Source organism: Lonchura striata, chromosome 17 (assembly GCF_050655825.1).
Source record: "Lonchura striata isolate lonStrDom1 chromosome 17, ASM5065582v1, whole genome shotgun sequence".
Taxonomy (NCBI): domain Eukaryota; kingdom Metazoa; phylum Chordata; class Aves; order Passeriformes; family Estrildidae; genus Lonchura; species Lonchura striata.
In genome coordinates this window covers 3,632,508-3,659,910 of record NC_140719.1, presented here as the reverse complement: position 1 = coordinate 3,659,910, position 27,403 = coordinate 3,632,508, and the positions used below count along the sequence as shown (strand labels likewise).

Here is a 27,403-nt window from a genome sequence, read left to right as displayed (position 1 = left end):
TTCCCTGGACAGGGTTAGTGCTGTGGGGAGCCTATTGGAGTGATCAGGCACCCTCTCAGGGAAGAGCCTTTCCATGATGTCCACTTTGAACTTCCCCTGGTGCAGCTCCACTCCCTTTCCTCCTGTGCCACCTGAGGGGATCAGCAGCTCCTGCCCTGCTCCTCTTGTGAGGAAGCTCTGGACTGCCATGAGGTCCCCTCCTCAACCATCTCTTCTCCAGCCTGAACAAACCAACTCCCCTCAGATGTTCCTCATAAGTCCTGCCCACGGTGCCTTTTTCACCACCTTGGTTGCCCTCCCTGGACACACCCTCAGAGCCCAATGTCCTTGTCCTGCTGAGGTGCCCAAAACTGCTCCCAGCACCCCAGGTGAGGGGCAGAGCAGGTCCATCTCCTTCCTTTGTCCCCTGGCTGCTGATGTGTCACTGTCGAGGCAGGACGGGAATGAGAAGACTGACTCAGAAGCTGCTGAGAGTAAAACTCCAGTTTATTCAAAATACACTGCTCTTTTATACAGAGCTTTGTGAGGACCAACTCCATTGGTCCTGAAGTGAAAACAACTCACAGCATTGGTGCAGAGTGCTTGACACACAGTGATAGAACTTAACTATAAACAATGTGAACAACAAGAGAGATAAAGAATTATTTACATTCTTCTCCAGCTCTTTCCCAGGCTTCTGCCTGGATAGAAACTCTCAGTTTCTCTCTTTGACTGAATCTGAGACCCACAGTGATGCTGTGCCTGGAGCACCCCAGGGCACAGTGGGGCTGCCCAAAGGCCACGTGTGGATGCAGAGCTCTGGAGGTGGCTCCCTGTTGGGGGGCAGCAGAGCTTTCAGTGCACAACAGGAAGGCAGAGCTCGAGACAGACTCCCTGAACACAACTGCAGCTGCAGGGAGTATAAAATGAAAGAGAATTTGCATATCTCCCCATTTCACAGAGCCTGGGGCGGGGGATCTGCTGTCTGTGCACCTTGTGACATCAGAAACCTCGGCTGCAGCGCAGGACCTCGGCGGAGAAATCCCTGAGCAAGAACATGAAGCTCCTTCCCCTGCTGGCAGCTGCGTCCTGCCTCACGCCCCCGGGGCCCTCTCTCTTTGTAGAGCAAGTGATGAAGTTTTTTTTCCAGATCACATGAGCCAGGATGAAGGGGGAAAATCCTGCCAGGAGCAGAGATGGGCTGCAACTTGAACCTGACCGAGGGGAGACACACAGCAGTGCCTGGAGAGCTATATAAGAATGTGCCAGGAACAGGAGCAAACACTTTCTCAGGTGAAGGACTCACATGAATCAGCCATGAATGTGAATGAAGACACTGTTTCCAGGAGGCTTGGAGCCACTAACAAAGTCTGTTTGTATTTCATCATCGCCATCCTGGGTGTGTTGCTCGTTTTTGCCTTGGCCACGATCATGGTCCTGGTCGTCCAGAGGACGGTAAGAGATTGATTAATTGCTCTTCTCTCTTCTCTTCTCTTCTCTTCTCTTCTCTTCTCTTCTCTTCTCTTCTCTTCTCTTCTCTTCTCTTCTCTTCTCTTCTCTTCTTTCTCTTCTCTTCTCTTCTCTTCTCTTCTCTTCTCTTCTCTTCTCTTCTCTTCTCTTCTCTTCTCTTCTCTTCTCTTCTCTTCTCTTCTCTTCTCTTCTCTTCTCTTCTCTTCTCTTCTCTTCTCTTCTCTTCTCTTCCCTCCTTCATTCTGTGGCCAGAAGAACAGTTCCTACCTCTGTTATAAATGCACACACCCATGAATTAGGGGAAAGATGAAACACAGATAAAAGACCTTCAGAAAGAGAGGACCTTTCTCCATAGACAACATTTGTTCTTGGCACGCAGTCCCTACTCTGTAAATGGAAAGAGAAGGCTCCTGATCCAAGGTGCCAAGCAGCCTCTGTGCCACCTGGTTTGATGTGTGTCTCCTGTTGGCTCTTTGGAGAGCAACCAGTGCTTGAGAAGGTTTGGTCTGGTCCTCTGAAGTGGATTGCAGCAGGGGACATGGCACAGCTCTGTGTGACACCCTGTGCTGCTGCCTGCTGATGTGGTGAGGCAGAGCTGTCCCGAAGCACCCAGAGCAGTGCTGGGGGCCAAGGAAGCTCCTTGTGCCCCCTGTCCCCTCAGTCCTGCCTTGAGTGTGATTTTTAATGCACAACCAGAGTTGTAGAAAGGTCACACACACAACTCTTCCCTCTACCAACAGCCACTTCAGCTTCTTGAAATAAAAGATTGCTTTCAAATGGATCTGGGCTTGATGGGGAACCAGTGACAGCCAGAGCAGAGATAGATGGTTGTGAGGATAAAAAGTGAATTTCTGACCTTGTAGGGGCATTACCATCAACTTTACCAAGGTAAAGTGCCAGGTTAGAAGTTTTATAGTCTCCGAAATCTTATTGCAAAAATCAAAGTGCTGAGGTACCCCCACTACTGTTCATAGAAGGAAAGTTCCAGCACAGAGCTGTTGGAGGAACTGGCCATGGAAAAGAAAATATGATCCTTTGACTCAATATTTTCTCTTGCTAAATTTACCCTGTGCAATTTGTGTGCCCGTGTACGCACATTACCCAGAAATTAAAGCAGGAAGGCTTGACTGATACTCCTTCAAGAGAGGAATCATTTACCTGTAATCAGTGTTCTCCCAAAAGAGAAGCACTTTGAGGACAGTTACCATGAGACATGGGGCTTTTTAAGTGAGAAATAGTGGGCTATCAGGGGAGATCTTTAAAATAACAGTCTAGGTAATTACAGACTTGCCACAGCTTTGCTGTATAATGAAGCTTTCATTTGTACTGATTATGGAAGCAAGCATTAAATCACCTCTCCATCAGGAGAAAGCAGTTACAGGAGTTGCCAGAGGAACAAGATTGCTGAAAGAGCCAAGGTTTTGACTTAAAAGAGTAATGACACCATTGCAGCTGCTTTGAAAACGAGCTTGGCTGAAGGAGGAAATACGAAGCTGAAGGGTGTGAGAAACAAATAAAATCAAGCAGCAATTTTACACTCAGAGGAGAATTTGGCAGTGAAGCACAAATTGTGTTTTGCTCTCAGGAAGTTCAGAAGCAGAACAGCCTTCCCCCATCTGTCCTGAGGAGAGAACAAATCCTCTCCCAGAGCAGAGAACAAGTGTTGGTTCTGTGGGACAGGTTCCACAGGGAACTGCTCCAGAACTCCTCAGCTCCTGGCTGCACTGTCGGAGTCAGGCTGGGCCCAGACTCTTTTGGGGATCTGAGCATCTCCAGCACTGACTGCCAGCACCTGAGGGGCTGGGGAGCCCTTGGAGCCCTGAGCTGCTCGAGGGATCGGAGCACCACCAGCTGACTTCATCATTTTCTCTAGAACTCTGACAAAAGGACCAACATTTTGTGTCATCATCTCCTTGGGACAATGAGGTTTTCCCTCCAGATGTTCCCAGCTGGTTGTGTGAGTGGTCCCTGAGTTCAGGAGCAGCTTCCCACCCTGCTCATGCTGAGCTGAGAGAGAAACTTTTATTTTCTTCCTTTCCAAGGGGTGTTTGGGGTGCTGGTGTTGGACCCTTGGGTGCCACAACATTAAGAGGCTTGTGGTGACAAGAACACACTGTCCCTGCCCCCGTCACAGGCTGCCTTTTGATGAATTCATAATTGCCTAATTTAAGTTGAAGGAAGACAGATTGAAAAAGGAAAATCAAACTCTGCAGAAACCAGGCACTTGCAACCCCCACAATCTGGGTGCTCCAAAGAATGCAAACACAACATGAAAGGCTGAATGAAAAAGGCAACTATGATTCAAAGCTGCTTCTCTGAATCCTACAGCACCTCTAACAAACATTATCACACCTCCCCACTTTCCAGCACCCCAAGAAATTTCCTTTACGCCTTGTTTTTAAGAAGGGTAGTGCAGCACATTAGTGCCCTATCTGGGGAGGGTCAATTTTAGAGCTAAATTGGATTTTTGGAAGTATTTGCAGTGCTGAAGTCAGATCAATTCTTCAGCTTTCACCTGCAGAACCACTTGGCTTCAGGCCATTGTTGATCTTTCACAAGTGACTCGATTTTCCTCTGGAATGAACATAATCTCTGTAAGGTGGTCTGGAGCCATCATTTTTCTTCTTAACACTGTAAGTGTGTCAAACCCCCCACTGTGGAGTTGGGCACCCCACCCTTGTGCCTGCTGCATTCACTGCTGGATTTATGTGTATGTACCCACCTCTGGAGATACTTGTGTGTTTAGAGAGAGACATGGCAAACCAGTGGCAGAGAATGGGACAGGAAGGGCTGGAAAATGTCATTTTAAGGCACACAGACTCTCACAAGTCTGCTGCTCTACAGAAAGGTTCGTCAGACACCTGGGCCTCCCATTAAAAATTGTGTGGATGTCCAGAGTCCATGATCCGGGTTAGTCCATCACTGCTCTGGCTTTTGTAGACTTCATCTATTGAACCTCTAAATTGTTTGAGGAAAACCTTTTTATCACCAGCAAATACTAAAGGTCAGAGCAGGTTTTTCTATTTGCTGATCTGCTCTTTAAGGCTGTTAAGAACCTTTAGCAGTAGATTTGTGAATGACTCATACAGCAGCCAGCAGAACCCTGCACTATTTATTGTGGTTTTATGTCTCCTAAAAACTCATTTTGGCCCCAGGTGCCCCACTCAGGGCTTGTTGGCCCCCTCTTGTGGTAACCCTCACAGGAAAATTTTAAAATTTAAAAAAAAAAAAAAATTAAAGTAATAAAATTTTAAAGATAAAATAAAAATACTGAAAATTCCTCTAAATGCAAATTTCCCATTTGTTGAGCACTACAGGAAATATCCACTGAGGCATTTTAGGGGAAAACTGCCCTGGCTGTGAATGTTCTGTGCAGTGACAGTCACCTGCTGTCTGGAAGTGCCACTTTGACAGCTTTGGTCAGCACAGGAGAAACTGATTTTCACTCTTTCCTGTGAGGCTCGTTATCAGTGAGGGACAGTGGGGACAGTGCTCTGCTTCCTGCACTTCTCATGTCCAGCTTCAGCCTTTGCCTCCTGGCACCTCGGGAGGAAGTGCCCCCATCTCCTTCCCCAGCCCGAGCTGGGTCATAGAATAAATCCCAAAATCATTGAAAATTCTTCCAGGATCATCAAATCCAAGCTGCACCCAATCCCCACCCTGTCCCCAGCCCAGAGCACTGAGTGCCACCTCCAGCCCTTCCTGGGGCACCTCCAGGGATGGGCACCCCAAACCTCCCTGGGCAACCCCTGCCAATGTTTAACCACCCTTTCCATGAGGAAATTCCTCCTGAAATCATGGTGGTTTGAGGCTGAGCAGAAACACAGGAGAGCCTTGGGGCTTCTTTTTAAGTTGAAGCATTTCCTTTGAGGGCAGGGGACCAAGGAGCTCCTCCCCACAGAGCTGCAGGGAGGAGATGCTCCCAGGCCACCCTGAGCCCCAGCCCTTTGTGGGGACTCGGGTCTGGGGGAATTTCCACGGAATTTCTAGAGGCAGATAAAGACTTCACAGAATCCCAGACTGGTTTGAGCTGGAAGGGACCTTAAATCTCATCCCACCCCACCCCTGCCATGGCAGGGACACCTCCCACTGTCCCAGGCTGCTCCCAGCCCTGTCCAGCCTGGCCTTGGGCACTGCCAGGGATCCAGGGGCAGCCACAGCTGCTCTGGGCACCTGTGCCAGGGCCTCACACCCTCACAGGGGTAAGAGGTATCTGCTTCAATGAGTATTCACTGTTGTGACCCAGGAATTGAAAATGACCCTTTATTCTGTCTCAGCTTGAGAAAGTTTCTTGTAAAATGATTAAGGGAAAGAAGAAATAAATCACTTTCCCTGGCACCTGATTATCATTTTCTCTAATAAAGCAAACTCAAATTATTCTGCTTGCTGAGGAAAGACTGAGCTCCTTCATCACCAGCCCCTAGATCACTCCAGACAGGGAGAAATTTGTTGTCTTGAAATTTTTCTGAGCTGGGACTGTAGAATTTAATCTGTTTGGGCTCCTCCTGTGCGCCTCTTTAGATTCCAAATGACAGCATTACATGCAATATTCTTGCTGCTGGAAAAGAAAGAAATAATACCAGTGATATTTCAAAGGAAGTCCTAAAGGTTTATTTCAGTATCTACTCAATTGTCACTAAAATAAATTGCTTTGGTCTGTGCTGATTTTACTTGCTCAGAGCCTTCCCAGGTGAGAACAAAATGCTTTAGTCCATTTTAATTTAGGTTTTATGCCCTGAGTGCAGAGCAGGCTCTGAGCCACCAGCAAGGCAAACACCTCCCTGGCTGCCTGATTTCATTGAGTGCAATCTCACTGGGGGCAGAGCATTCTTTTTCTGTCACCTAAAACATCCTGAATTCTGCACAGAGAGCAGGACTATTCAGATATTGCATTGAACAGCAACACCTCCCTGTGCCCTGAGTGTGTGTGAGACAACAGCCCAGAGCAGGGGCAAGGAAAGGGGCTGAGAGGTCCTGGCAGAGATTCCTGGGAATGTTTTCAACCCAAACCCTGCTCAGTTTAACATATGTGATGAGATCCATCAGAGTTCCAAAGAGAGGGTGTTGTCTCAGCACCAAAAAGCTTGGAAACATCAATTTTTTCAAATTCCATCTCTGGGTTCTTGTTCTGCTGCCCAGCACCTCCCTGCACAGCTCAGGAATTTCACCTGGAGAAATACTGGCTCAACAGGTGACTCTGGGTGGGAATCCAGAGCTTCCCTCTGGCTGCCCTGGCAGGTCTGGGACCCTGGCAGGGGTCAGGAACCCCCTGGACAGAGCCCCCAGAGACACTGGCTGTGATCTCTGGCCATGCAAAAGAGTTTTCAACCTTACAGGATCAATTACCAGCTCTGAGTGTTTGATATAAGCAATAATTAAGTGTGGCATGGGTGCAAAAGTAAAATTTTAGGATTCTAGATCAGGGGTCCAAAGGGGACAATATGGAGGAAATTGGGTGTGCCTTGTCCTTTTTCTCCTTCTTCATGCCCTCCATGTTTCACTGTGGTGTTGGCATTTTTCTGTTGGTTCAGGCTGGGGACACACTGTCCAACGTGGGTGACAGATATTGGCACGTTCTTGTAAATGCAGCCCAGGGAGTTTCTGGTATTTAATGTTTGTCACATCCCACTGAGGGCAGAGCCCCACACGCTGCCCTGCAGGACAGAGCTGGGCAGGGCAACAGAACATGTGAGAGATAAACAGAATAAACAACCTGGAAACCAGCACAGACCAATTATGGCTTCTTCTTTGGCAGCGGGGCTGACAGACAGAGACTTTCTACAACCTCGGGATCATCAATACCTCAGATTCCAACAACTCTGCCCCACCTTACACAGGTGTGGGGAGAGAAAATGAACAAATTACAGCTCTCCAAACTCCTGGAGAATCACAGAATCATTCAAACTGGGAAAGAGCCCAAAGATCTGAGAGTCAAACCGTTAACTTGTCACTGCCCAGGCCCCTGGGAGCAGCTCTGCCTTCTTTGCAGGACACAGCATTTGCCATCAGACCAAAGCACAGCAACTCTTTGCTGGGAGCAGATGCAGCTCCACACTCCACTGCTGTTCAAAACCTAGCCACGTGGAGCCAAAATCTTATTAAAAACCTTCCTAAACATTTAAGATTAGAACATCAAGCACCACAAACAGATCCAACCTAACACACATGAGATGTTTGTGCTGTAACACCACTATGGATGAAGCTGTTCCCACCACAGCAGTGCCAAATTTCTCCCAGGAGATATCAGATATTGTCTTAAAGCTGGTGGAGCTTCCTAAATTTCTCCTTTCTGGACATCCTGATGGGTCACTGAGCAGGGAAGTGCTCAGGGCACCGGGTCTGACAGGGCTCAAGGAGCAGCTGGGAGAGGTTTTAGGTTCCATGGTTTAATTTTAGGTAATGGTTTATGGTTCTGTGGTTTTAGGTAATGGTTCTATGGTTTAATTTAATGTGCCAAGCTGGACCTGGCCTGATTAGCCTGCACAATTAGCCCAGGTAATTTGCATCCAGGTAAGAGGAGGTGGTTCAGCCCAGCCTGAGCAAAGCCCACTCCCTGCCACTGGGGTCCCTGTGGGATCACCCAGGGTGGCACTGAAGGGATGTGACACACAGTGAGGTTCTATGGCAATAAATCACATGGAACTTCATTTTCTTCATGGTGGAAAAGCCCATTCTTTGTTCACATAACTCCTTTTTATACAGTTTTACAGACCTCGTGTGGGACTCCCATTGGCCAGGAGCTTTCTTAACAATTACTTATTGGTCATTAATGAGCTGTTATTCTGTATTAATTGGTCACTCAAACCCCTGGTGTGTACATGCAGGGACAGTTTGTGAGAGATAGTTTTCATTTTTCTATCTAACAGTGTAAAACAAGTTTATACAGGTGTAAGTTGTTTTTTTTTTTTTTTTTTACCCGGGAATAGATTGTTATGCTAATGAACTGCTCACACCAGGGTTGCTTTCACATGGGAACTTGCACAGTGCTGGATTGACTTAGAAGAAATGACAGGCCAGCCAGAGCAGGCCTGATTTTATACAGCTTTTTAAAATAATTTTTCTACCTTATTGCACAAGGAACTCCCAGTGCTCTGCTCAGATGTTGGGAGAGCATTTTGCTCCTTTTTGAGCTGCCAGGAGCTCTGGGATGTGTGTTTGGGTGACAAAGATGTCATCAGAGGAATCCTGCTGCATTTCACCCCTGAAGTTGGTTTTTTGGGAATTTCTCATGTCGTGCTGATTGAGGACAATTTCCTGTGCCATTTTCACCCTTGGTTTTACATCTCAGCAAGAAGTAGAAGTGGGACAGGACATCACTGTCACGCTCAGACCTGTTTGGGGCTTTAATGATCTTTCCCAGGCACTTGGCTCTCCAGGCTGTCCAGTCCCAGTCTGTCCTACTCTCTCCAAGCCTTGCAAGACACAGAGAAGGATTTTTAGGACTTGGACTTCTGAAACAGCCCCAACAGAAGCCACACATTTTTCTTACTGCACTGAGAGAATCTGGCTGTGTCAGAAATGTCGGTTTTCTATACTAGAAAAAAACCAGAAATGTTTCAGATCCACTGTTGTACCTGAAATGGGTATTTCCTATTCCCAGAATAATCATCTCTACTCTTTCTTCTCTTTCAGGAAGCTGATCCTGCCATGGAGGGCATCAAAAAACCCATCAGGACAGGTAAGACCCCCTAAACAACACAGGCAATTTGTCATATCTGTAATGCAAATATTGCCCAGGGTCACAAATAAGTCAATTGTGCACATCTTAACATTTCCAATAAAGGCTTCTCTTGGTGAAGAGCTAAAGTAGTGGGGAAAAAATGAAAATGAGAAAAAGCTTTCAAATTACTTAGTACATCCAGGAACCAGTGCATGGCTGAGGAAATAATAAATATTTCTGAATGTGCCCTGGAGTGTCTGTTCCAAAGAGATTTTTGCCAGGAGATGTGAACATCATTCTGATTTTAATGTCTTATTTTAAGTGCTGGCTCTTGTAAATGTGTATCAAGTCCTCATCTTCACGAGGGAGGGGTGAAAATGTGTTCCACATGTCCCAAAACAGCTCCTGGTTTGAGGGGAAAAGGGAGAAGGGAGTGGGTGGGTCAATCAGGGACAAGGGGGACCAGCAGCAAAAGGCACAGAGCAAGGAATTGGAACAGGCAGAGTGTGAGCACAGAGAGACTGAAATAAGAAAATCTATCTAAGAGAGACAATTTAGCAAGATTCTGCTTTGCCTTAGCGCGAATCAGGAGCACTGCTCATGTCAGTGACACTGCTCATGTCAGTGACACTGTGACATGAGCCTCACACAGATCTCAGCACCAATATTTGACTCCTTGTAAAACCAAGTTTGTGCCCAGTCCCAGCGGGCAGGAGGTGCCGCTGCCTCCACCCCAGTGGGGAAAGGAAGCCCCGAGTTCATCCAAAGCTGGAGCAGAAGGGGAGATTGGAGGAAATTGGGATGGTTCAGCTGGGGCAGGCTGAGGGCAGAGCTCCCTGGGGCTGCAGCTCCTCCCTGGGGCAGCTCCAGCTCTGCCCTGGGACAGGGACAGGAGCCAGGGCACGGCTGGAGCTGGGCCAGGGCAGCTCAGGCTGGAGAGCAGGAAAGGTTCTTCCCCCAGAGGTGCTGGCACTGCCCAGGCTGCCCAGGGAATGGGCACGGCCCCGAGGCTGCCAGAGCTCCAGGAGCCTTTGGCCAGCGCTGCCAGGGATGCCCAGGTGGGATTTTGGGGGTCTGGGCAGGGACAGGGGTGGCACTGGGTCATCCTTGGGGTCCCTTCCAGCTCAGGATATTTTGTGCTTCCAGAATTCTAAGTAAGAGGTGCCCAAGTTCTGGAGAGTCCCAGTCCCACAATCACCTTTTCTGCAGCTGCATTTTTGCAGTGTTTGGGCCCCCCCACTCCGTTTTGGGTAAATTGGAATCCCTGACTCTCCCGTGCTCCCACAGCTGCCCAGGCAGTCCCTGCGTGTCCCCGTGTCCTCCTGAGAGCTCCCATCTTACCTGACCCTCACTTTTGGGAAGTTCTAACATTCCTATAACCTGGAGGAATTTTCTTTTCCCCATAGGCTCTCCCTAAACACACACACTGCTTTCTTCCCAGCAACCTAAGCATCCCCTTAAATCTTCTTAAGCCTTTCTCAAGCCTTTTTGTGCTTTATTTTGTATCTGAAGAGGCTCAGAAATAGAGCAGGATCTGAAGTGTGGAGCCTTATGATCCACAAAGGAGGAGCCCCAGAGGTTGTACCTGGAGCTCAGCGCTTTCCAAAGCAAAGCACAAGGGGTAGGGGCATTCCCAGGGCAGGGAGAGAGATGTCACCAGTCCAAAAGTCCATTTATAGTTATATTTGTATTGTTTATATATATTTTTATTTATATTAATTATATAAAATAAAATTTAATTATAAAAAACATAAAAATAATATAATAATATTTTAAAAACAATATTTTAAAATAATAATAAAATATATTTTGGTTTTTTTTAAATATTCTTATAATAATATAAAAATAATTATTATTAATCAAGAATTCATATAATGTTGATGTTAATTTATAGAATATTAATCCTAATTTCATGTTTATATAATTATATAAAGATTATGTATATGATATATTATATAGTTATATAAATGTATAAATATAAAATTCGAAATAAAAGAATATTATTATATATAAATTTATGCATATATTGAAAAATTATTTAAAATATAAAAACATAAATTTATATTATTTATTTATATGTATATGTAATAAAATCATATATATATAAAATATACATATAGGTATATGCATATATACATATACATATATAAAATATGTATATGTGTATACATATTTATTACATATATATATATTTTTATATATGTATAAAATATGTATATATATATAAAATTTAAAACCCCATACATTTATATTATTTATTTATATTTATATGAAATAAAATCACATATATACATATATACTCTATATAAACCATATATATTTATATTTATTGTGTGTATATATATATATATATATACCCAAGATGGTTTTTTCGGCTCAAGCAACTCATGCAGTTGTTTGTGCTCCTCAGCAGCAGCTGGCAGGTGCCCGGGAGGAGCAGTGTGCTCTCCCCAGGGATGGCCAGGGTGCTGTCTCACCAGCCAGAACATTTTTTGTCGGTCCATACCAATCCAGCAGCCTCTGGCTCTGAGTTTCCCAATTCGCTGCTCTGAGGTGATGCCACTCGTGAAGGAGCGAAGGGGCTGCGAGTGAGAGCCCACATCAGGCAGGGCTGCTGCAAGCTGGTTTAGTGCAGGGAAATGCTCTCCCAGCCATCAGTCTCTGTTGGAGGGTAACAGAGCACTCAAGTGTGAGCAAATTGTCAGGGCCTTTTATTTTCCTCTTCAAATACATAAAGCAGAGCTTCTTAATTATCAGCAAAGAGAGACAGGGAAGACTTTGAGGTGGTCAAAGAATCCAATTTTACTGTGGGATACAAATGCTTATATACTATTTTAGGGAGACTAGTAATGTTTTACTAAAATAACTGCATTAAAGATCACATAAAGAAACATATACATTTTAAACATCTCTTGCTTGCAGAAGTCTGATGTAATTTTCTTTTTCCAGTAAACCCCTCAGATTGAATCTTCTTGCAATCTTGATTTAATCCTCAAAGTCCTGTTTGCTCTTGCTGACATATTTTGTTTATAAAATCTCATATGCTAATAAGGGCCAAAGCACCGTCTGTTGTGTGTACCCAAACAACTAATTAATGGGTGGGTAATTAATTAATTAATGGGTAATTGACTGAGGCCCCTCACAGGGAGCTCTCAGCTGCTGCCTGCTGGCAACCAAGCAGGGACTTGTGGCAACTGCTGCCGGGTCCCACCCAGAGACAGGAGCAGGAGAAACACTCAGGAAAGGGACTGAGCTGAGGCTGGAGTTGCTGTGGATTTGGATTTAGATCCATTTTCCCAGGTGGAAATTGGGTGTGGTTTGTAGCCATGAACCAGGGCTCCTGCACTGTTAAAATTGGGCAAGGGAGTGAAAAGCCAGCGCTGCCCAGCTGGCAGCAGGGTGCTCAGCCTGGCTCCTGCCCTGTGTCAGCACCAGCGTCTCAGGGGTGCTCTGGGGGACACAGCCCCACCCCTGGCAGTGCCCAGGACCAGGCTGGACAGGGCTTGGAGCAGCCTGGGACAGTGGGAGGTGTCCCTGGCCATGGATGAGCTTTATCCCTCCCAGTCCAAACCATTCCATGATCCTGTGACACAACAGTTGTGTGCTGGGTCCGGCCGAGGTCGCTCAGGCAGAGACTTCACTGAGCTGCCAACGGGCAGCAGCCCAGACCCAGCCACAACACGGGTTCATTGTGTCTTATTAAAGCAGGGAAATGCAATGATTTAATTTGAATCTCCAATGAGATTATGTTCTGCTGTTAGCTAAACACCAGTGGGCACTAAAGCAGATTTATGGGAGTTTTCCAGCCCTGACTCAGCTGTCAGGCCCCAATGGATGGGCTGCAGGAATGCACAGGCACAGGCTGAGAGCGATGCAATGCAGCTCATTAAATGTTTGTGTGAAAAATGGGATCAGGCTCCTCCAATCTTCCCTGCCACTGTCGGTGCAGTACCTGAGCAACAGAGGGAAAGAATTAAATCCATCACTAAGTGTTTGGGAAATGTTCTTTCTGTGGAAGCATTTCTCTGCAGAAACTCATTCCCATTTCACAAATAACAAATCATCCATTAGTGTGAATCTGAGGAGTATTGTTATGTTCATTTTTTAGAGGGAAAATGAACCCACAGACAAATTGATGACCTGGAAAGGTACAGCCCTCATCATCTCCTTGCTGGCCTCTCCGAGCCTCATTTCACTGGGAATTGTATAATCTGGGCTGATGGCTTTTCTTGTTATTTGAGCTGCAAAGATTTGTTATCAAAATCTCTTCTCTTTTACAAAAGAGAAAAACAAAACCAAAAAAAAAGCCCAAAAACCCTGCAGATACAAATGAGCACACACACACACACAATTTGTAGGTATTTTTCTCTGACACTCAACAAACCAGGAAAAGAAATCCAGCACCCTGCTCTCAGTTTCAATGGGCAATATGTTCCCAAATAAAAACGTGGCTCTGAGAAATTAATATAATACAGGTGACAGTCACAAACCTGCTACTGTAGAGAAAATCAGGCTGAAGCCAATGGGCCAAGGAGCCTTTTCAGATTTGCAGCCATGTCTCGGAGGGCAGTTTGGCCTTCTGCAACTTAATCTGATCCCAGCACTATGAGAGGCAGCTGAGGGAGCTGGGAAGGGGCTGGAGAATTCCTGAGGGAGCTGGGAAGGGGCTCAGCCTGGAGAAAAGGAGGCTCAGGGGGACCTTGTGGCTCTGCACAGCTCCTGCCAGGAGGGGACAGCCGGGGGGTCGGGCTCTGCTCCAGGAACAGGGACAGGAGGAGAGGGAACAGCTCGGGCTGGGCCAGGGCAGGCTCAGGGGGGACACCAGCAGGAATTTCCCCATGGAAAGGGGAAATTCAGGCCTTGGCAGGGGCTGCCCAGGGAGTTTTGGAGTCCCCATCCCTGCAGGTGTCACCTGGAGGTGGCACTCAGAGCTCTGGGCTGGGGACGAGGTGGGGACCAGGCACAGGCTGGATTTGATGATCCTGGAGGTCTTTTCCAAGCTCGATGACCCTGTGGCTGTGTGTGATGATGCTTCAGGGCAGCAGCACCAATCCCACAGCAGTGGGCTCCTCAGAAATGGGTATTTCACACTGGGGCCATAAAGGTTTGCCCCCTCAGTCCAGGGAGGCGTCTGGGTGCATAAATGTGACCCAGGCTGAGGCCAGGGCAGAGGAGTTGTGTTTCTCAGGGGCAAGCCTGGGTTTGCAAATGCTAGAAAGAGTGCAGAGTCTTCCTGCAGGCCAGCACGGGGGGAAATGCAGCACACACATGCAGGGTGGGCTGCTGGCTGAGGTCATCACAGCTGGGCTGATTGGTATTGCTCAGGATGCTCAGTGTTGGGTCTGCCCTCTCTCCAACACCTAAAACACAGCTATATGTGAATATATATCAGTATGTATGAATAAACACACACACACATATATATATATATATGTGAATAACTCATGATATTATGTGACCTTTGCTACACTGACAAGCAGGCAGAGAGTTGAAGAGTTGTGACCTAAAATTCCACAGGTTTGGCAGTACTCAGGTGTGCAGTGAGGAGGAATTCATCAGAGGTTCTTCCTAAATTTGGTGGGTGAAAAAGGGATATTTCTTTAATTTCTGGTTTTAGAAGGAAGTTTGGCAGCTGAGTTCAGTCCCCCTCAGAGCTGAGTGGCAGTTCTGGGGCTCCTGAGGACCAAAGGCTGTCGGGGTATGTGTGACAAGCACAGCCAGGAGCTGAGCCCAGAGCTCTGTCACGGAGCCCACAAGGGGATGTCACCCAGCTGCCACTTGTCACAGCACCACAGGCCGGGCCAGTCCTTTGGCTGCTGTTTGCAGGACACTGAACTGGCAGGGGAGAGTTAAAATTAGCCACAGGGACTTCAGGGAGTGGCTGCTGAGAAACAAAACAAGGTAAATTATGCTAACTCTGGCTTGCTGACAGAGATGTGTGACATCACCTCGCCCAATTCCATAAGCACTTAAATCCACAGGGGTTACAGAGGAAGCAAAAGCTGTTTGTTGCCTGCTTTTACTTCTTTACCTCATAGAATAATTCAGTTTTGCCCTGCTCCTGTGCCTGCCCACACTCAGCCCCCAGCCAGAGGTGATGCCACCCCCGTGGCAGTGGAATGTCACCAGGGATATCTGGGACCAGGACAAGACCCAGGAACCCCACTAGAGGGGCTTTCCATGTCTGAGTAGAAGCACCTTCCATGCTGACAGAGCCACTTTCAGCTCGTGGTTTCAGTGCCCTTTGCTGGTGCTCCTGTCAGACCCATCTCAGAGGTGGGGAAATTGAGGCAGGCAGCAGAGAGAACTTTCCCCAGCACAGTCACATCCTCTTGGACCTGTCTGGCAGCAGCCCATGTGTCCTCATGTCCCTGAGCCCCGGCTTCCTCCTGGCTGGACAAGGTGCTGCTGTGTTTTGATGCTCTGAGAGAACCTCAGGGGTTCATTTTGCACCTCAGGGGGAAATCCAGGGGGCTCAGTGAAATTGCAAAATTGCAGCTTCTCTGAGATCCATTTCCCAGTCCCGTTTCCCAGTCCTGTTTCCCAGTCCTGATTCCCAATCTCATTTCCCAGTCCTGATTCCCAGTCCCGTTTCCCAGTCCCATTTCCCAGTCCCGTTTCCCAGTCCCATTTCCCAGTCCTGATTCCCAGTCCCATTTCCCAGTCCCGTTTCCCAGTCCTGATTCCTAATCCCATTTCCCAGTCCCATTTTCCAGTCCCATTTCCCAGTCCTATTTCCCAGTCCTATTTCCCAGTCCCATTTCCCAGTCCCATTTTCCAGTCCCATTTCCCAGTCCCTTTTGGCTAAGTGGGGAAAAGTTGCACGGAGCTCCTGGAAACAACCAGGTTCTTTTCCTCAGGGCTGCACCCTCTGGATGCCCATCATACCCTAAAAGGGGTCAAAAAGACAAAACTAAGTGATCTCCAGATATTTCTTTAGGGTTTCCCCCTGAGACCCCTCCCTCTCCCAGCAGGTCTCCTTGAAGCAGCAAACCTGCAGTGCCTGTGCCTCACAGCATGCAGTGAAACCAGTGTGTTCTCCTTCGTCCTTAGCCCCAGGTGTGGCTTTGTTTTTCCTCCTCCTCGCAGTATTTTTAAGCTGATCTAATCCCACTGATTGCAGAGGGATTACCTCTGATTTACACCATGACTCGTGCAAAGGCAATTAGGAATGTGAGCACATCCATCGGATCAGTCCTGCAGCTCTGGTAATTTCAGCCTCTCTTGGCTTGAGCTGAAATGTTTCAAAGAAAATAATTAACTTGAGAAATAAAAGTAGAAAACGGTTATAAAAGCTGTCTCAGCAGAGTGAGGACCAGACCTGTCTCTCTAAAACAAATTTTTTTTCCACAATTTCCCTTCTGACTAATGCAGCTGATGTCACCAAATTCAAACGCAGGCACACCAAAGTTGCTGTCAGCAATAAATGTTAAATACAGCTCTGGAAATGCACAGTGCAGCCATGTCAGAGAGGGGAGATCCTGAGAGAATCCACGGACACCCTGAGCAGCTGAGGCCCAGCCAGGTGGGGCAGCTCTGGGCAGGCTCAGCACTTGGCTTGGCACAGCTTGCAGGGCTGCAGCCTCTGAGGGCTGCTTGTGCAGCAGGGGATTTTCAGCCTTTGGAGGGTAAACCCCCTAAATGTCACTGAGTTTCTGTAAATAATCTCCCCCTTCCTGCAGACACACGGAGAGAGAGTGGGGTTAGGATGCTGATTCTGTTACCAGACTCTTGTTATCACCACAACAGCTTTAGCTGAAGTAAAGGCCAGAAGGGTTTTTGCCCATCCTAAGCCATATCTCCACATCTCTGCCCTCACTAAAACACCAAATTGACATGACTAACACCAGCAAAGTAGGCTTTGGTTTTTCTCTGGGGATTTCCAGAATGGTGAAGGAACGCTGGTAAATAACTTACTCATTCTTGGAGAGCAGTGAGCTCCTGCTCACCACAAAAGTTTTTAAACTACTGTAATCAGAAAAATATTGCATTTTTTTTCAAAATATCCAGAGTTCCTGTCTCCAATGGAGAGTGCAAAGCCTGCAATACGCACCACACCAAGCCCCTCCAGCCAGGGGAACTTGGCTGTGGGACCAGCTTCTCCCTGATTTGTCCATCCCTGTTATCAAAACTCCCTTAGAAAGAAGGTTATGCAGATACAGCAAGGGTCTGGAGATTTGAATCTCTTATCATCACCCCCAGTTTCAGGAATCCTATGAAATCTAAGATCCTTATCCCACTCTGCATATAAACAGAGCTCTTGTTAGAATCATGGAAGCACAGAACATCCTGAGCTGGAAGGGACTGAAGAGATCATTCAGCCCACCCCTGTCCCTACCCAGACCCCCAAAATCCCACCCTGGGCATCCCTGGCAGCGCTGGCCAAAGGCTCCTGGAGCTCTGGCAGCCTCGGGGCCGTGCCCATTCCCTGGGCAGCCTGGGCAGTGCCAGCACCTCTGGGGGAAGAACCTTTCCTGCTCTCCAGCCTGAGCTGCCCTGGCCCAGCTCCAGCCGTGCCCTGGCTCCTGTCCCTGTCCCAGGGCAGAGCTGGAGCTGCCCCAGGGAGGAGCTGCAGCCCCGGGGAGCTCTGCCCTCAGCCTGCCCCAGCTGAACCATCCCAGTGCCCTCAGCTGCTCCTCACGGGCCCCTCCACACCCTGCCCCATCCCTGCCCTCCTTTGGACGCTCTCTCACAGCTTTAGATCTTTCTTTTATTGTGGTTCTCCAAAGCGCTCCCAGGGATTGAGGTGAGGCCACAGCAGCACTGTGGACATGTGAGGATCATGACAAACATCTGATGCCAGGTCTTAGTAGGAGTTAGTTTTGTGATATTAACTGCATTAACTGGCCCTTCAGAGACCCTTGTAGGGTTGGGGATTGTGATATCAGTTTTACAAACCTAGTCGCAGGAAAACTTCAGAGATTTGTGTACACTGGGAGAGCGAAACTGAAACTCCTTCCTGCTTTATTCTTGGTGTTCAGCTGTGGAATAAAAACACATAAAATTCCCAATTTGCCATCTGAGCTCCTGTGCACTTCCACAGCCACAGCAGAGAGACAGGAGATGTAAAGGAGAGTAAATGCAAGGAGAAATAGCAATTCACCTGCCAGGTTGCACTGGGATATGCATGGTTTTCCTGAATCCATACCTTGTCTGTGTGTCCATCCACCTGTGGACTGAGGGGACAATTCTGTGTCACGCAGAATAAAGACACTACAATCACAGAATCATTGACAGAATCCTAGAATGGTTTGGGTTTGAAAGGACCATAAATGTCATCTCATTCCAAACCCCTGCCAAGGGCACGACACCTTCCACTACCCCAGGCTGCTGCAATTGTCCAGCCTGGCCTTGGACACTTCCAGGAATGGGTATTCAGTGCCATTAACTGAACATCCAGTGTGGTGAGAGAAGGAAAAGCTTCCAGAGAGGAGATGGAAGGCAGGAATATGGAGGGAAAGGAGGTGAAATGCAAGGGGGAGAAGAGGGTCTGGGATGCAGGAACTGGATCACCGGGATGGGGTGCCGGGATGCGGGGATGGGACACCGGGATGCGGTGCCGGGATGCGGTGCCGGGATGCGGGGATGGGACTCGGCTGCTCGGTGCGCCGCGGCCGCCTGCAGTGCCGGGCACGGCCGTGGGATGGAGCCGTCCCCGCGGCCGTGGGACGGAGCAGTCCGCGAGGCAGTGGGACGGAACAATCCCTGCATCCCGTGGGATGGAGCCATCCCAGCGTCGCGTGGGATGGAGCAGTTCTAGCATGCCGTGGAAGGGAACAGATCCCGCGGCCGTGGGACGGAGCAGTTCCTGTATCCCGTGGGATGGAGCAGTTCTCACGTCCCGTGGGATGGAGCTGTTCCTATGGGATGGAGCAGTTCCCGAGGGATGGAGCAGTTCCCATGGGATGGAGCAGTTCCCGAGGGATGGGGCAGTTCCCGAGGGATGGAGCAGTTCCCGAGGGATGGAGCAGTTCCCGAGGGATGGAGCAGTTCCCGAGGGATGGGGCAGTTCCCGAGGGATGGAGCAGTTCCCGAGGGATGGAGCAGTTCCCGAGGGATGGAGCAGTTCCCGAGGGATGGAGCAGTTCCCATGGGATGGAGCAGTTCCCGAGGGATGGAGCAGTTCCCATGGGATGGAGCAGTTCCGAGGGATGGAGCCGTCCCCGCGCGGCTCTGGCGGGGCTTGAAGCAGCCTGGGACAGTGGGAGGTGTCCCTGCCCATGGCAGCGGAGGCACTGGATGAGCTTTAAGGTCCCTGCCAACCTAAAACACTCTAGGATTACATGAAGAACTTAAAGTCCTGGTGAAATCCACGTTTTAACCATGAGGGAATAATGCAACATTCCAGAAGCACCCAAAGAGACATTTTCAGAACTATGTCCCACTCAAATGTTTAAAAGCTTACTGTAATTGCACCACAAAAGCAACTTGGTTAAATTAAGCTTACCTGCACATAACTTCTGTTTCACAGAATCAGAGAACCCCAAACAGGTTTGGGCTGGAAGGGACCTTAAATCTCATCTTGTTCCACCCCTGCCATGGGCAGGGACACCTCCCACTATCCCAGATTATTCCAAACCTTGTCCACCCTGGCCTTGGGCACTGCCAGGGACCCAGGAACAGCCACAGCTGCTCTGGGCACCCTGTGCCAGGGCCTGCCCACCCTCACTGTAATTCCTCCTTATATCTATTCCAAATTCACCCTCTTTTAATTTAAAACCACCACTCCTATTTTCAAGAAGCAGGGTAAGGAATTTAATTTTTCACAGTTGAGAGCTGCAATCTGCCAGAGTTTTAGGTTTTTATAGATTTACCTGTTGAGTGACACTGCTCTGAATTCCCTGGGCAGATCAGATATTCCCAGCCAAGGAGTAAGAACTGTGCTGGAAGTGGGGTACCAAGTGCTGGTTGCATTTTACAGTACCAAAAAAAAAAAAAATATTCAGGAGCAATGAGATAATCTGTTGTTTTCTTCAGGTAACACCTTTGAAGACTATTTGAAAATACAACAGAGTGTCCCAGCCAAGGGGGCTGCTGCCTACATGAGAGGTCAGTGGGGAGTCCAGGGTGGGAGAAGAGGGGTGGGAAAGGGAAATTTCAGAGCTGTCTGAAAAGCTGCTCATGTCATTCACACTGGGTTTAGTAGCAAATAGAACTTTCGTCCAAATGGGCATTTTATAGGAAAAATATTCCTTAGTTCTCCTGGAATGTGATTGGAAAACCCCTATCTAATCCTAGAACCCTTTTTTTCAACTTGATAAATATAAATAGAAATAAAGATTTATTTTCTGCACATGCACAGAGGAATGTACACCTCCATGAACTGTACAATCTCCATGAATATGGAAAGTACATGAATGTACATCTCTATGAATTCTCTTCAAATGCCAAGTGGCGAAATAATGAACACTCCTGCATTTCGCTGTCCTGGGTTCCCCCAGGGCTGAGTAAATCCTTGGAATTTTTAGTGCCCCACCTCCATGTTTGAGCTCCCAGCAGTCATTCCAGGATTTTTCCTGGAGTTTCCTGCAGGAAACCACTGAGCAGGCGTCTCCTTTCAGCAGGAAACACTGCTGGCAGTGTGGTGGGGCTGCAGGGAGCTCACGGAGCTCAGAGCTAACAGCCCTTTGCTTTCCCTCCAGTGTCCAGAGCAGTGAACAGCTCCAAGCTGAGCCTGGTGGAGAAGGGGACCTGTGAGGCCATGAAGTGCTTGAGCCAGGAGCTGGTGATCAGGGAACAAGGCCTCTACTTGATCTTCTGCCACTTGAACTTTCTCTTTCCCAACTGCTCCAAGAGCCCCATCGACCTCAAGATTGAGCTCCTGGTGAACGACAGGGTGGACAGGCAGACGTTGTCCACACTGTGTGCGTCGGAAACGTGCCAAGACAAGACTTTTAAGACTTTGCTCCAGCTGCACTTGACAGAACTGAAGGTGGAGGACCGAATATCAGTAACACTGAACCATCCTGAATTCCTGAATGACATTTCTCTTCCCAATGAAAACATTCTCGGGGTCTTGAAGTGCAGCGATTGAAAGTGAGCAGCTCCCCGATCTCCCACTGCTGCCAGACCCTTCCTCTGAACACCAGCAGCCTGCTTTTACTAGGGACCACCTTGGTTTAAATTTCACACCTCACCTCATCCCTATGGTGAACAAGGAACTTCGTGAGTGTCCCAGAAAAAAACACTGCAAGAGCCACACCTGCCAGGATCCCTGGCTTGGCTCCGGGTGGGAAAGTTGGACTATCCAGCATTTAACCCACCAAGGGTTCCTCGAAATAATCTGTGCAAACACAGACTAAACCCAGCCAGGTCATGGCAAGAATCCACAATACGGAGATTTTTAAGGTCATAAACTGCTGGCACAATGCTTGTGCTCAGGACATGGGGAAATCTGTTTAACTCTATTGTATGGAGTAGTGTTTTAACCTGGTCTTTCCAAAAACCCAACAGCCAAAGCTTGTAGTCAAAGCTTTTCTTTACCATGGGCACTCAATGAGAACTCTGGAGTAGATTCATTGTACAACAGCAGAAATGATGAAATTCTCGACTCTCGGGCTGGCAGCTGAAACTCTGGGGCAGGACAAAGGAGATTTGGGATTTACAGGATATTTCTGTGCTGCATTCTGCTATGGACTTTATGTCGTTCCTTTCAAGTGTCTTCCTTGTCACTATTTATCCATCTTTTCTATTTAAATATAAAGCTTTTTGGGACAGAGACTTTGTCTAAGCAGAGTCCTCAGCCTCTGTTCTCCCCTGGGGTTCTCAGACCTTTTCACATTAAACATTAAAACAGCAATGGAGTTGCCATTCTGGCAGATAGCAAAGTTCATGAGGATGCATTTTCCTCAAGTGCTGCTCTGCCAGTTTGGCAGTCCCTGTGTGACACAGACCACACTGGGCTGGGAATCTTCCTCCAACAGCATCACTTCCTGGAAAGCCAGAGCTCCAGACTTCCCCAAAGTCCAGACTTGCCGAAAGACAGTTTCAGACTGGCCCTCAGCTGAGAGCTGAGATGTTTGAGCAGGCCAGAGGATGGGTGGTGGTATTTGAGCTTCTTTGGATGCCTGGATTATTTAGAGAATGCAGGATAAAAGAAGAATCTCAGGCCCTTTTATTCCATGAAATGCAGTAACCCAGACATTTATTTGCAATTTCATTCTTACAGTATGGGGAGGGAAAGGACCAAGATGTTCCCAAAGCTGGTCCCAGTTCAGTCCTTCTCCTTTTCCCTTCATCTCTGGGAACTCAGGAAAGTCTATTTTCACCATTATTGGAGTTTTTCCCCTTGCACAATTGACATTTTTCTCTGACTGCAGCTTGGCAAACTCTCCACAGCAAACATTTAGTAATAGATTGAGTTTCTGGCTCCAGAAACCCGGTGGTTTATCATCCAAACTCAGTGGATGCTGGTGACTGATATGGCTCAGTTTGTGTGAGCACACTCCAAATATTCCTCAGAGCAGTAATTTGTTTCTTGTTTTACATCACCAGAAACTGATGGTGCATATCAATGAGGTTTTGTCTTGTCTACCAGGTGACTTCAAATTACACCAGACACTTTCCAAAAGTCAGGAACAACTGATATGATTCACTGCTAGAGGTACCCAATTTCTGTTCTGATGAACATTGATGCAAACAAAAATTCCTTTTGCTGTAAATGACTCAGGGGAAAAAAAAAAAAAAAGAAAACTAAATCAAAAGAAAAAAAAAACAAAAACCAAGGATTTAGTTTTCTTTCTTTTTCTCTTACCAGAGAGAAATTTATTTTTATAAGAGTCAGCTGACCCTGTCTATGACTTTGGAACCCCTATGGGCTGTCCTTACCCCTCTGGGCCCTAAAAATACCTCATGTCTCTGAATAGAGTTTTTAACTTCTCTTTGCCTCCACTTTGATCCACACAACCAGTTTCCAGAGAAGTTAAAGCAAGCCTGGCAGTGAGGGATCATAGCTCCTGAGCATAGAAGCATTCAGTGAATGAAAACATGCATCTCCTCACACATCCCACCACTCCTCCTCTCGCTGGAGCCTTTGAATTGAAAGAGAAAGGGCAGTCTTTTAAAAATAAAGCAGCTCTCCCTCCACAGGGTGATTTTATCCTATTATTTTGCCAGATGGAAAAAAATCCTGACAAGGCAATGCTAAACTGCTCAGCCCCAGGCATTTTAATACCTTTGGATAAAGAAATCTGGCCTCTACCCTATTGCTTCTGAGAAATAAGAATAAATTATAGACAGAAAGAAAGGCCATTAATAGTGAACAATTTCCCCTATTTTAAAGCTATTTAAAATCTTAAATAGCTTTAACTGAAGCAAGGCCCTGAGGCAGGTACACTCCAAGCCACTTCATTCTTTTATCCCTTTTCCTTCATTTATTTTTTCCCTAAGTTTTTTAAGCGACTCATTTTGAAAACAGCCCTGTATTTAAAAATATCCCCAGGCTGGTCCGTCCCACAAGGATGTGTCTCTCCAGCAGCATCATCAGCAATTCCCTGTGGGGAATTCCCTGCCCTGTTTGCAGCAGCAGGGTCCTGGATCTGCCCAGGAGCATCTTCTGAGGAACCACACCTTGCTCTGGTTCCCCGCCCAGGAGGGAGGAGCAATCCTAAATGCACTGAAGTTGATGCCTTTTGGGGCTACCTAAAAACAGAGGCCAGACAAAATTAAGGGAATAAAAAGCAGAAATATTTATTGAAGGCCCTTCAGGTACATTTCAGGCAGACAAAGCCCCCCAGGGGCTGCACCCAAAATGGACAATGGGTTTTCACACTTTCATAAGTTTGGGCCATTTGCATATTGGGGGTTCATCTGCCAATTTCAGCTTCAGCTAATGAAGTCATTGACCCCAAGTTTGCTCCCCCCTCTCACTTTTGTTTCCACCTCTGGGGCCTGAGGCAGTGAGGGGTCCTGGATTGCCAGGCCTGGAGAGGAATTGTTGTGTCTGCCCAAAATGGGAAAGCAGCAGCTCACACTGTGTGTGGAGTTTGGAGTTCTACACTAAAGAACTGCAGGGTTACAAAGCTATGGAAAATAGAAAAACTCAAATCCTAAGGCATCAAAGTCATGGAGAAATTGTACAAATTCCTCCCCTAGTCCTCAGATGGGGCAAACGTGGAGTTTTCTGTGCCCGTGTGATTGCCAGCTCCAGCAGACACTGGGGGCAGCAACAATCCCACAGCTCTGCTCTCTAAAGGGGTTTGGGCCCTCCCCAGTCACTGATAAAGCTGCACTCTCAATCTCATATCTGCCTGGCCACGGGCATCTAGAGGATTTATTCATAATCTTGGTTGATAGAGAAAAAAGTTCCTATTATTGGCTTAATTCTGCCTATTGTTAATTGCTGGAGAAATCTTTAACAGGGATTTCAATAGCAGTCAAGCTGATGTAACACATTTCCATCCCAGCTCACCCCGGGGCAGCAGCCCAAAATCTGATCAGGTTTAAGATCAGAGATCACAGAGCTGGATCTGAGCTCTGCTGGAGCCGTGAAGACTTTGAAAGCACAAGAGCAATCAGATTTCACAAGGCTCCATGACACCTCCCATGAAATTGGCCCCAACCCAAACTCTTCAAAGCTCAGCTCTGAAAATTAAGCCATGGCTTATGTGACACAGATTAATTATTCATGGAGGGACTTTCACATTCACTTCAGGGTTTGTTTCGTTTTTTGTTCAGCACGAGAAGAAAACATCACAGTCACTTAGAGAGAAACCCCTTCCTGTGCCAAGGGCCAGCCAGGGGATGTTGGCAACCTAAAAATGCCTATTTAAAGATCCCACCTGGGTCAGTAGGGCCCTGACCTTCTGTGCAGGAACTGCCTGACTCTGCACTGCTCTGAGCCACACAGATCCCTTGGGAGAACAAGCAGCATTCTGCAAAATTCTTGGCTAATTGCTCATGCTCTTAAATTATTATTATTATTATTATTATTATTATTATTATTATCATTATTCATAATGTTACTAGACAGAAGAATTCAAAGCAGCTCCACTGTTTTCAAGCACCCAATCCTGAAGATAACATAAGAAAGGGACTACTCAACACAAATAAGCAACCTAAAAAGCAAAATAAATAAGAAACTTTTATATTTAGGACCTTACAACAGGTCTTTAGAAAGTGGAAGTGATACAATTGGTGTTTGGTGCAAACAGCAAGAGAAAACCACAGAGCAAAGGCAGCTTCTGGAGGGAAAACGACTGAAACAAATGCAAATTCTGATGAGCAACACTTGGGGCAGCAGGAGCTGATGTAGTGACCTCAAAACCTCCTCCAGGCTCAGCTTTTGATGGTTTTACTTGGCTCAGTTTCAAAGAATGTAAGGATAGAAAAACTGGATAAATGTTTTGGAAGAGCACATTCTGCAGTCAGACCTGGAACCCCCCCACCCCCAGCCCCCATGGTTTAAATTCCCAGTTTTTCTTTTCACTGCTGATCCCAGGAGCTTAAAGGTTTGGGATGGAGAAGGAATAGTGAACAATTTCCCCTATTTTAAAGCTATTTAAAATCTTAAATAGCTTTAACTGAAGCAAGGCCCTGAGGCAGGCACACTCCAAGCCACTTCATTCTTGTCCACTTCCAAGCCCCAAGGACAGCTTGGCCCTGTGTGAAATTCAGGCTGAAGGAGAAATTCAGGTTTTTCCAAGGAGAGGGAAGGTTGTGAGACCCCAGAGCTGGACATTTCCATGGGATCAGAGCCTTCTCCACTCTCAGCATTCCCAGGGATTGCAGCAACCTCTGTGCTCTGGTGTCAGTCAGGGATGCTGCACCCCAGGAGTGAAGCCATCAGTTTTTCCTGAGCTGCCATATCCTGCAGTCCTGACATTCCACTTCCTTCACGTCAACAATTTCTAAATTTAGGCTCCTTAATTCCTTCTTAGAGCTAATGTGAAACAGGAAGCTCCAGGTGAGTCAGAGCACCCAAAATAGCTGCCTAGAAAAGCCAGGCTCAGCTGCTGACTGAGTCTTTCTTTACTCTGTCCAGCCACCTCAAACTCAACAGACTCATGCAGTTCCAGATAAAGAAAAGATTATTTAATACGTGGTTTGATATTTTATGGCCACTTTCCAGGGGTAATTTATGGACTGAGGCCTCCAAGCAGGACACATTTGTGAGGTAAAACACAATGACAATTGAGCAAGTTGGTAGATTTATGGTCACAGAAGAATAAGATTTGCCTGTTTAGGTCATTTTTATTCCACTTATTCCTTGGTCTTGTCCAGACCTGACAGAGGGAAAGCCATATTTTGGAATTAAGCACTAACTCAGAACTGAAAGTCACTTTTGAAGCTACTTTTCTCATAGAAAACTGTGTAGTAAATATTTGACAATTTTTTCATTCCTTCAGTTTTTACATTTTTTAAATTTCTTTAGGTTTTTTTCATTCTGCTTCTTCTTCTCTTTGCTTCTATTTTTTTTTTTTTCTATATTTTTTACAAAAGCGGATGGGAAAGAAAATCAAACATAAGGTAAAGGGGGAAAAGGAAGGAAAGCAGAGTGTGAGGACTGGGGGAAATACCCCAGCTGTTTGAACAGTTAAATGAGCTCTAAGAAGTTCTGGCTCCAAGGATGTGAGAGAATTGGCTCCAAAGCCAGGCTGGACAGGGCTTGGAGCAACCTGGGATAATGGAAGGTGTTCCTGCCCGTGGAATGGGGGGAATGAGATGAGCTTTAAGGTCCCTTCCAACCCAAACCAGTCTGGGATCCTTTGATTCCAATATTCACATCAAGCACAACTTGAAACCAGCAATTTATACATCTTATGCTGTAGAGGAAAAAGAAGTTTTATGGTGAAAATGCTAAATTTTATGCAATTTTGAAACAATTGATGAATGTAACTCCAGGGGCCTTAACCAAGTTCCTCAACCTGGACAGTGGTGGGACAGCAGGACTTTTGCCTCTGGCAGGCAGAATTATGAGCAGTATTGAAGAGCCTTTATATTTAAAGAGTTTTTTTTTCCTGTATAAACCCAACTGTGCTGTGAGTGTTCACTGGGGGCTTTAGCAATGACACCTATGAAATGACAAAACAACTCTCCCACGCAAAATGGAATTGTGTTGTGCTAATTATTTCAGTTTAACTATTGGGGCGCACAGGTGTTTTCCTGAATAAACACACCTGCTTCAGAGCACAGCGCTGAGAGTGTCTTTAACCATCTTCAGACAAATTACAGAGCAGCATTTAGGGTAGAGATGGGCACAGGCTGGTCCTGCAGGCCAAGAAACACAAATATTCCTTATGGGAAAGGAATTCCTGGTGCTGGAGCACAAAGCTCTTTGGAGAACTGCTTGGGCTG

General features: G+C 47.0%; 1 protein-coding gene and 1 long non-coding RNA gene across 2 annotated transcripts; one reads left to right on the top strand and one right to left on the bottom strand.

The window, feature by feature from the left end:
* Positions 1-13: 13 nt before the first annotated feature.
* Positions 14-21,828, top strand: TNFSF8 (TNF superfamily member 8). Its single transcript, XM_021551458.3, has 4 exons — positions 14-1,434; positions 9,082-9,127; positions 20,087-20,158; positions 20,752-21,828. The coding sequence occupies exons 1-4, from the start codon at positions 1,240-1,242 to the stop codon at positions 21,141-21,143; spliced, it is 705 nt and encodes a 234-aa protein (XP_021407133.2). The 5' UTR covers positions 14-1,239; the 3' UTR covers positions 21,144-21,828.
* Positions 13,749-19,030, bottom strand: LOC146765854 (uncharacterized). The gene is made up of 3 exons (XR_014958793.1): positions 18,213-19,030; positions 18,008-18,090; positions 13,749-16,343 (listed from the first exon to the last, which is right to left on the bottom strand). It is a non-coding gene; the product is annotated as an uncharacterized LOC146765854 (long non-coding RNA).
* Positions 21,829-27,403: the final 5,575 nt, after the last annotated feature.

What these genes read in the sequence shown, in the direction of transcription:
- TNFSF8 (XM_021551458.3), top strand. Translation starts at nt 1,240, where the DNA reads ATGTGCCAGGAACAGGAGCAAACACTTTCTCAGGTGAAGGACTCACAT. An exon ending in CAAAAAACCCATCAGGACAG is followed by an intron (nt 9,128 to 20,086) that starts GTAAGACCCCCT and finishes TGTTTTCTTCAG; the next exon opens with GTAACACCTTTGAAGACTAT. An exon ending in GGCTGCTGCCTACATGAGAG is followed by an intron (nt 20,159 to 20,751) that starts GTCAGTGGGGAG and finishes CTTTCCCTCCAG; the next exon opens with TGTCCAGAGCAGTGAACAGC.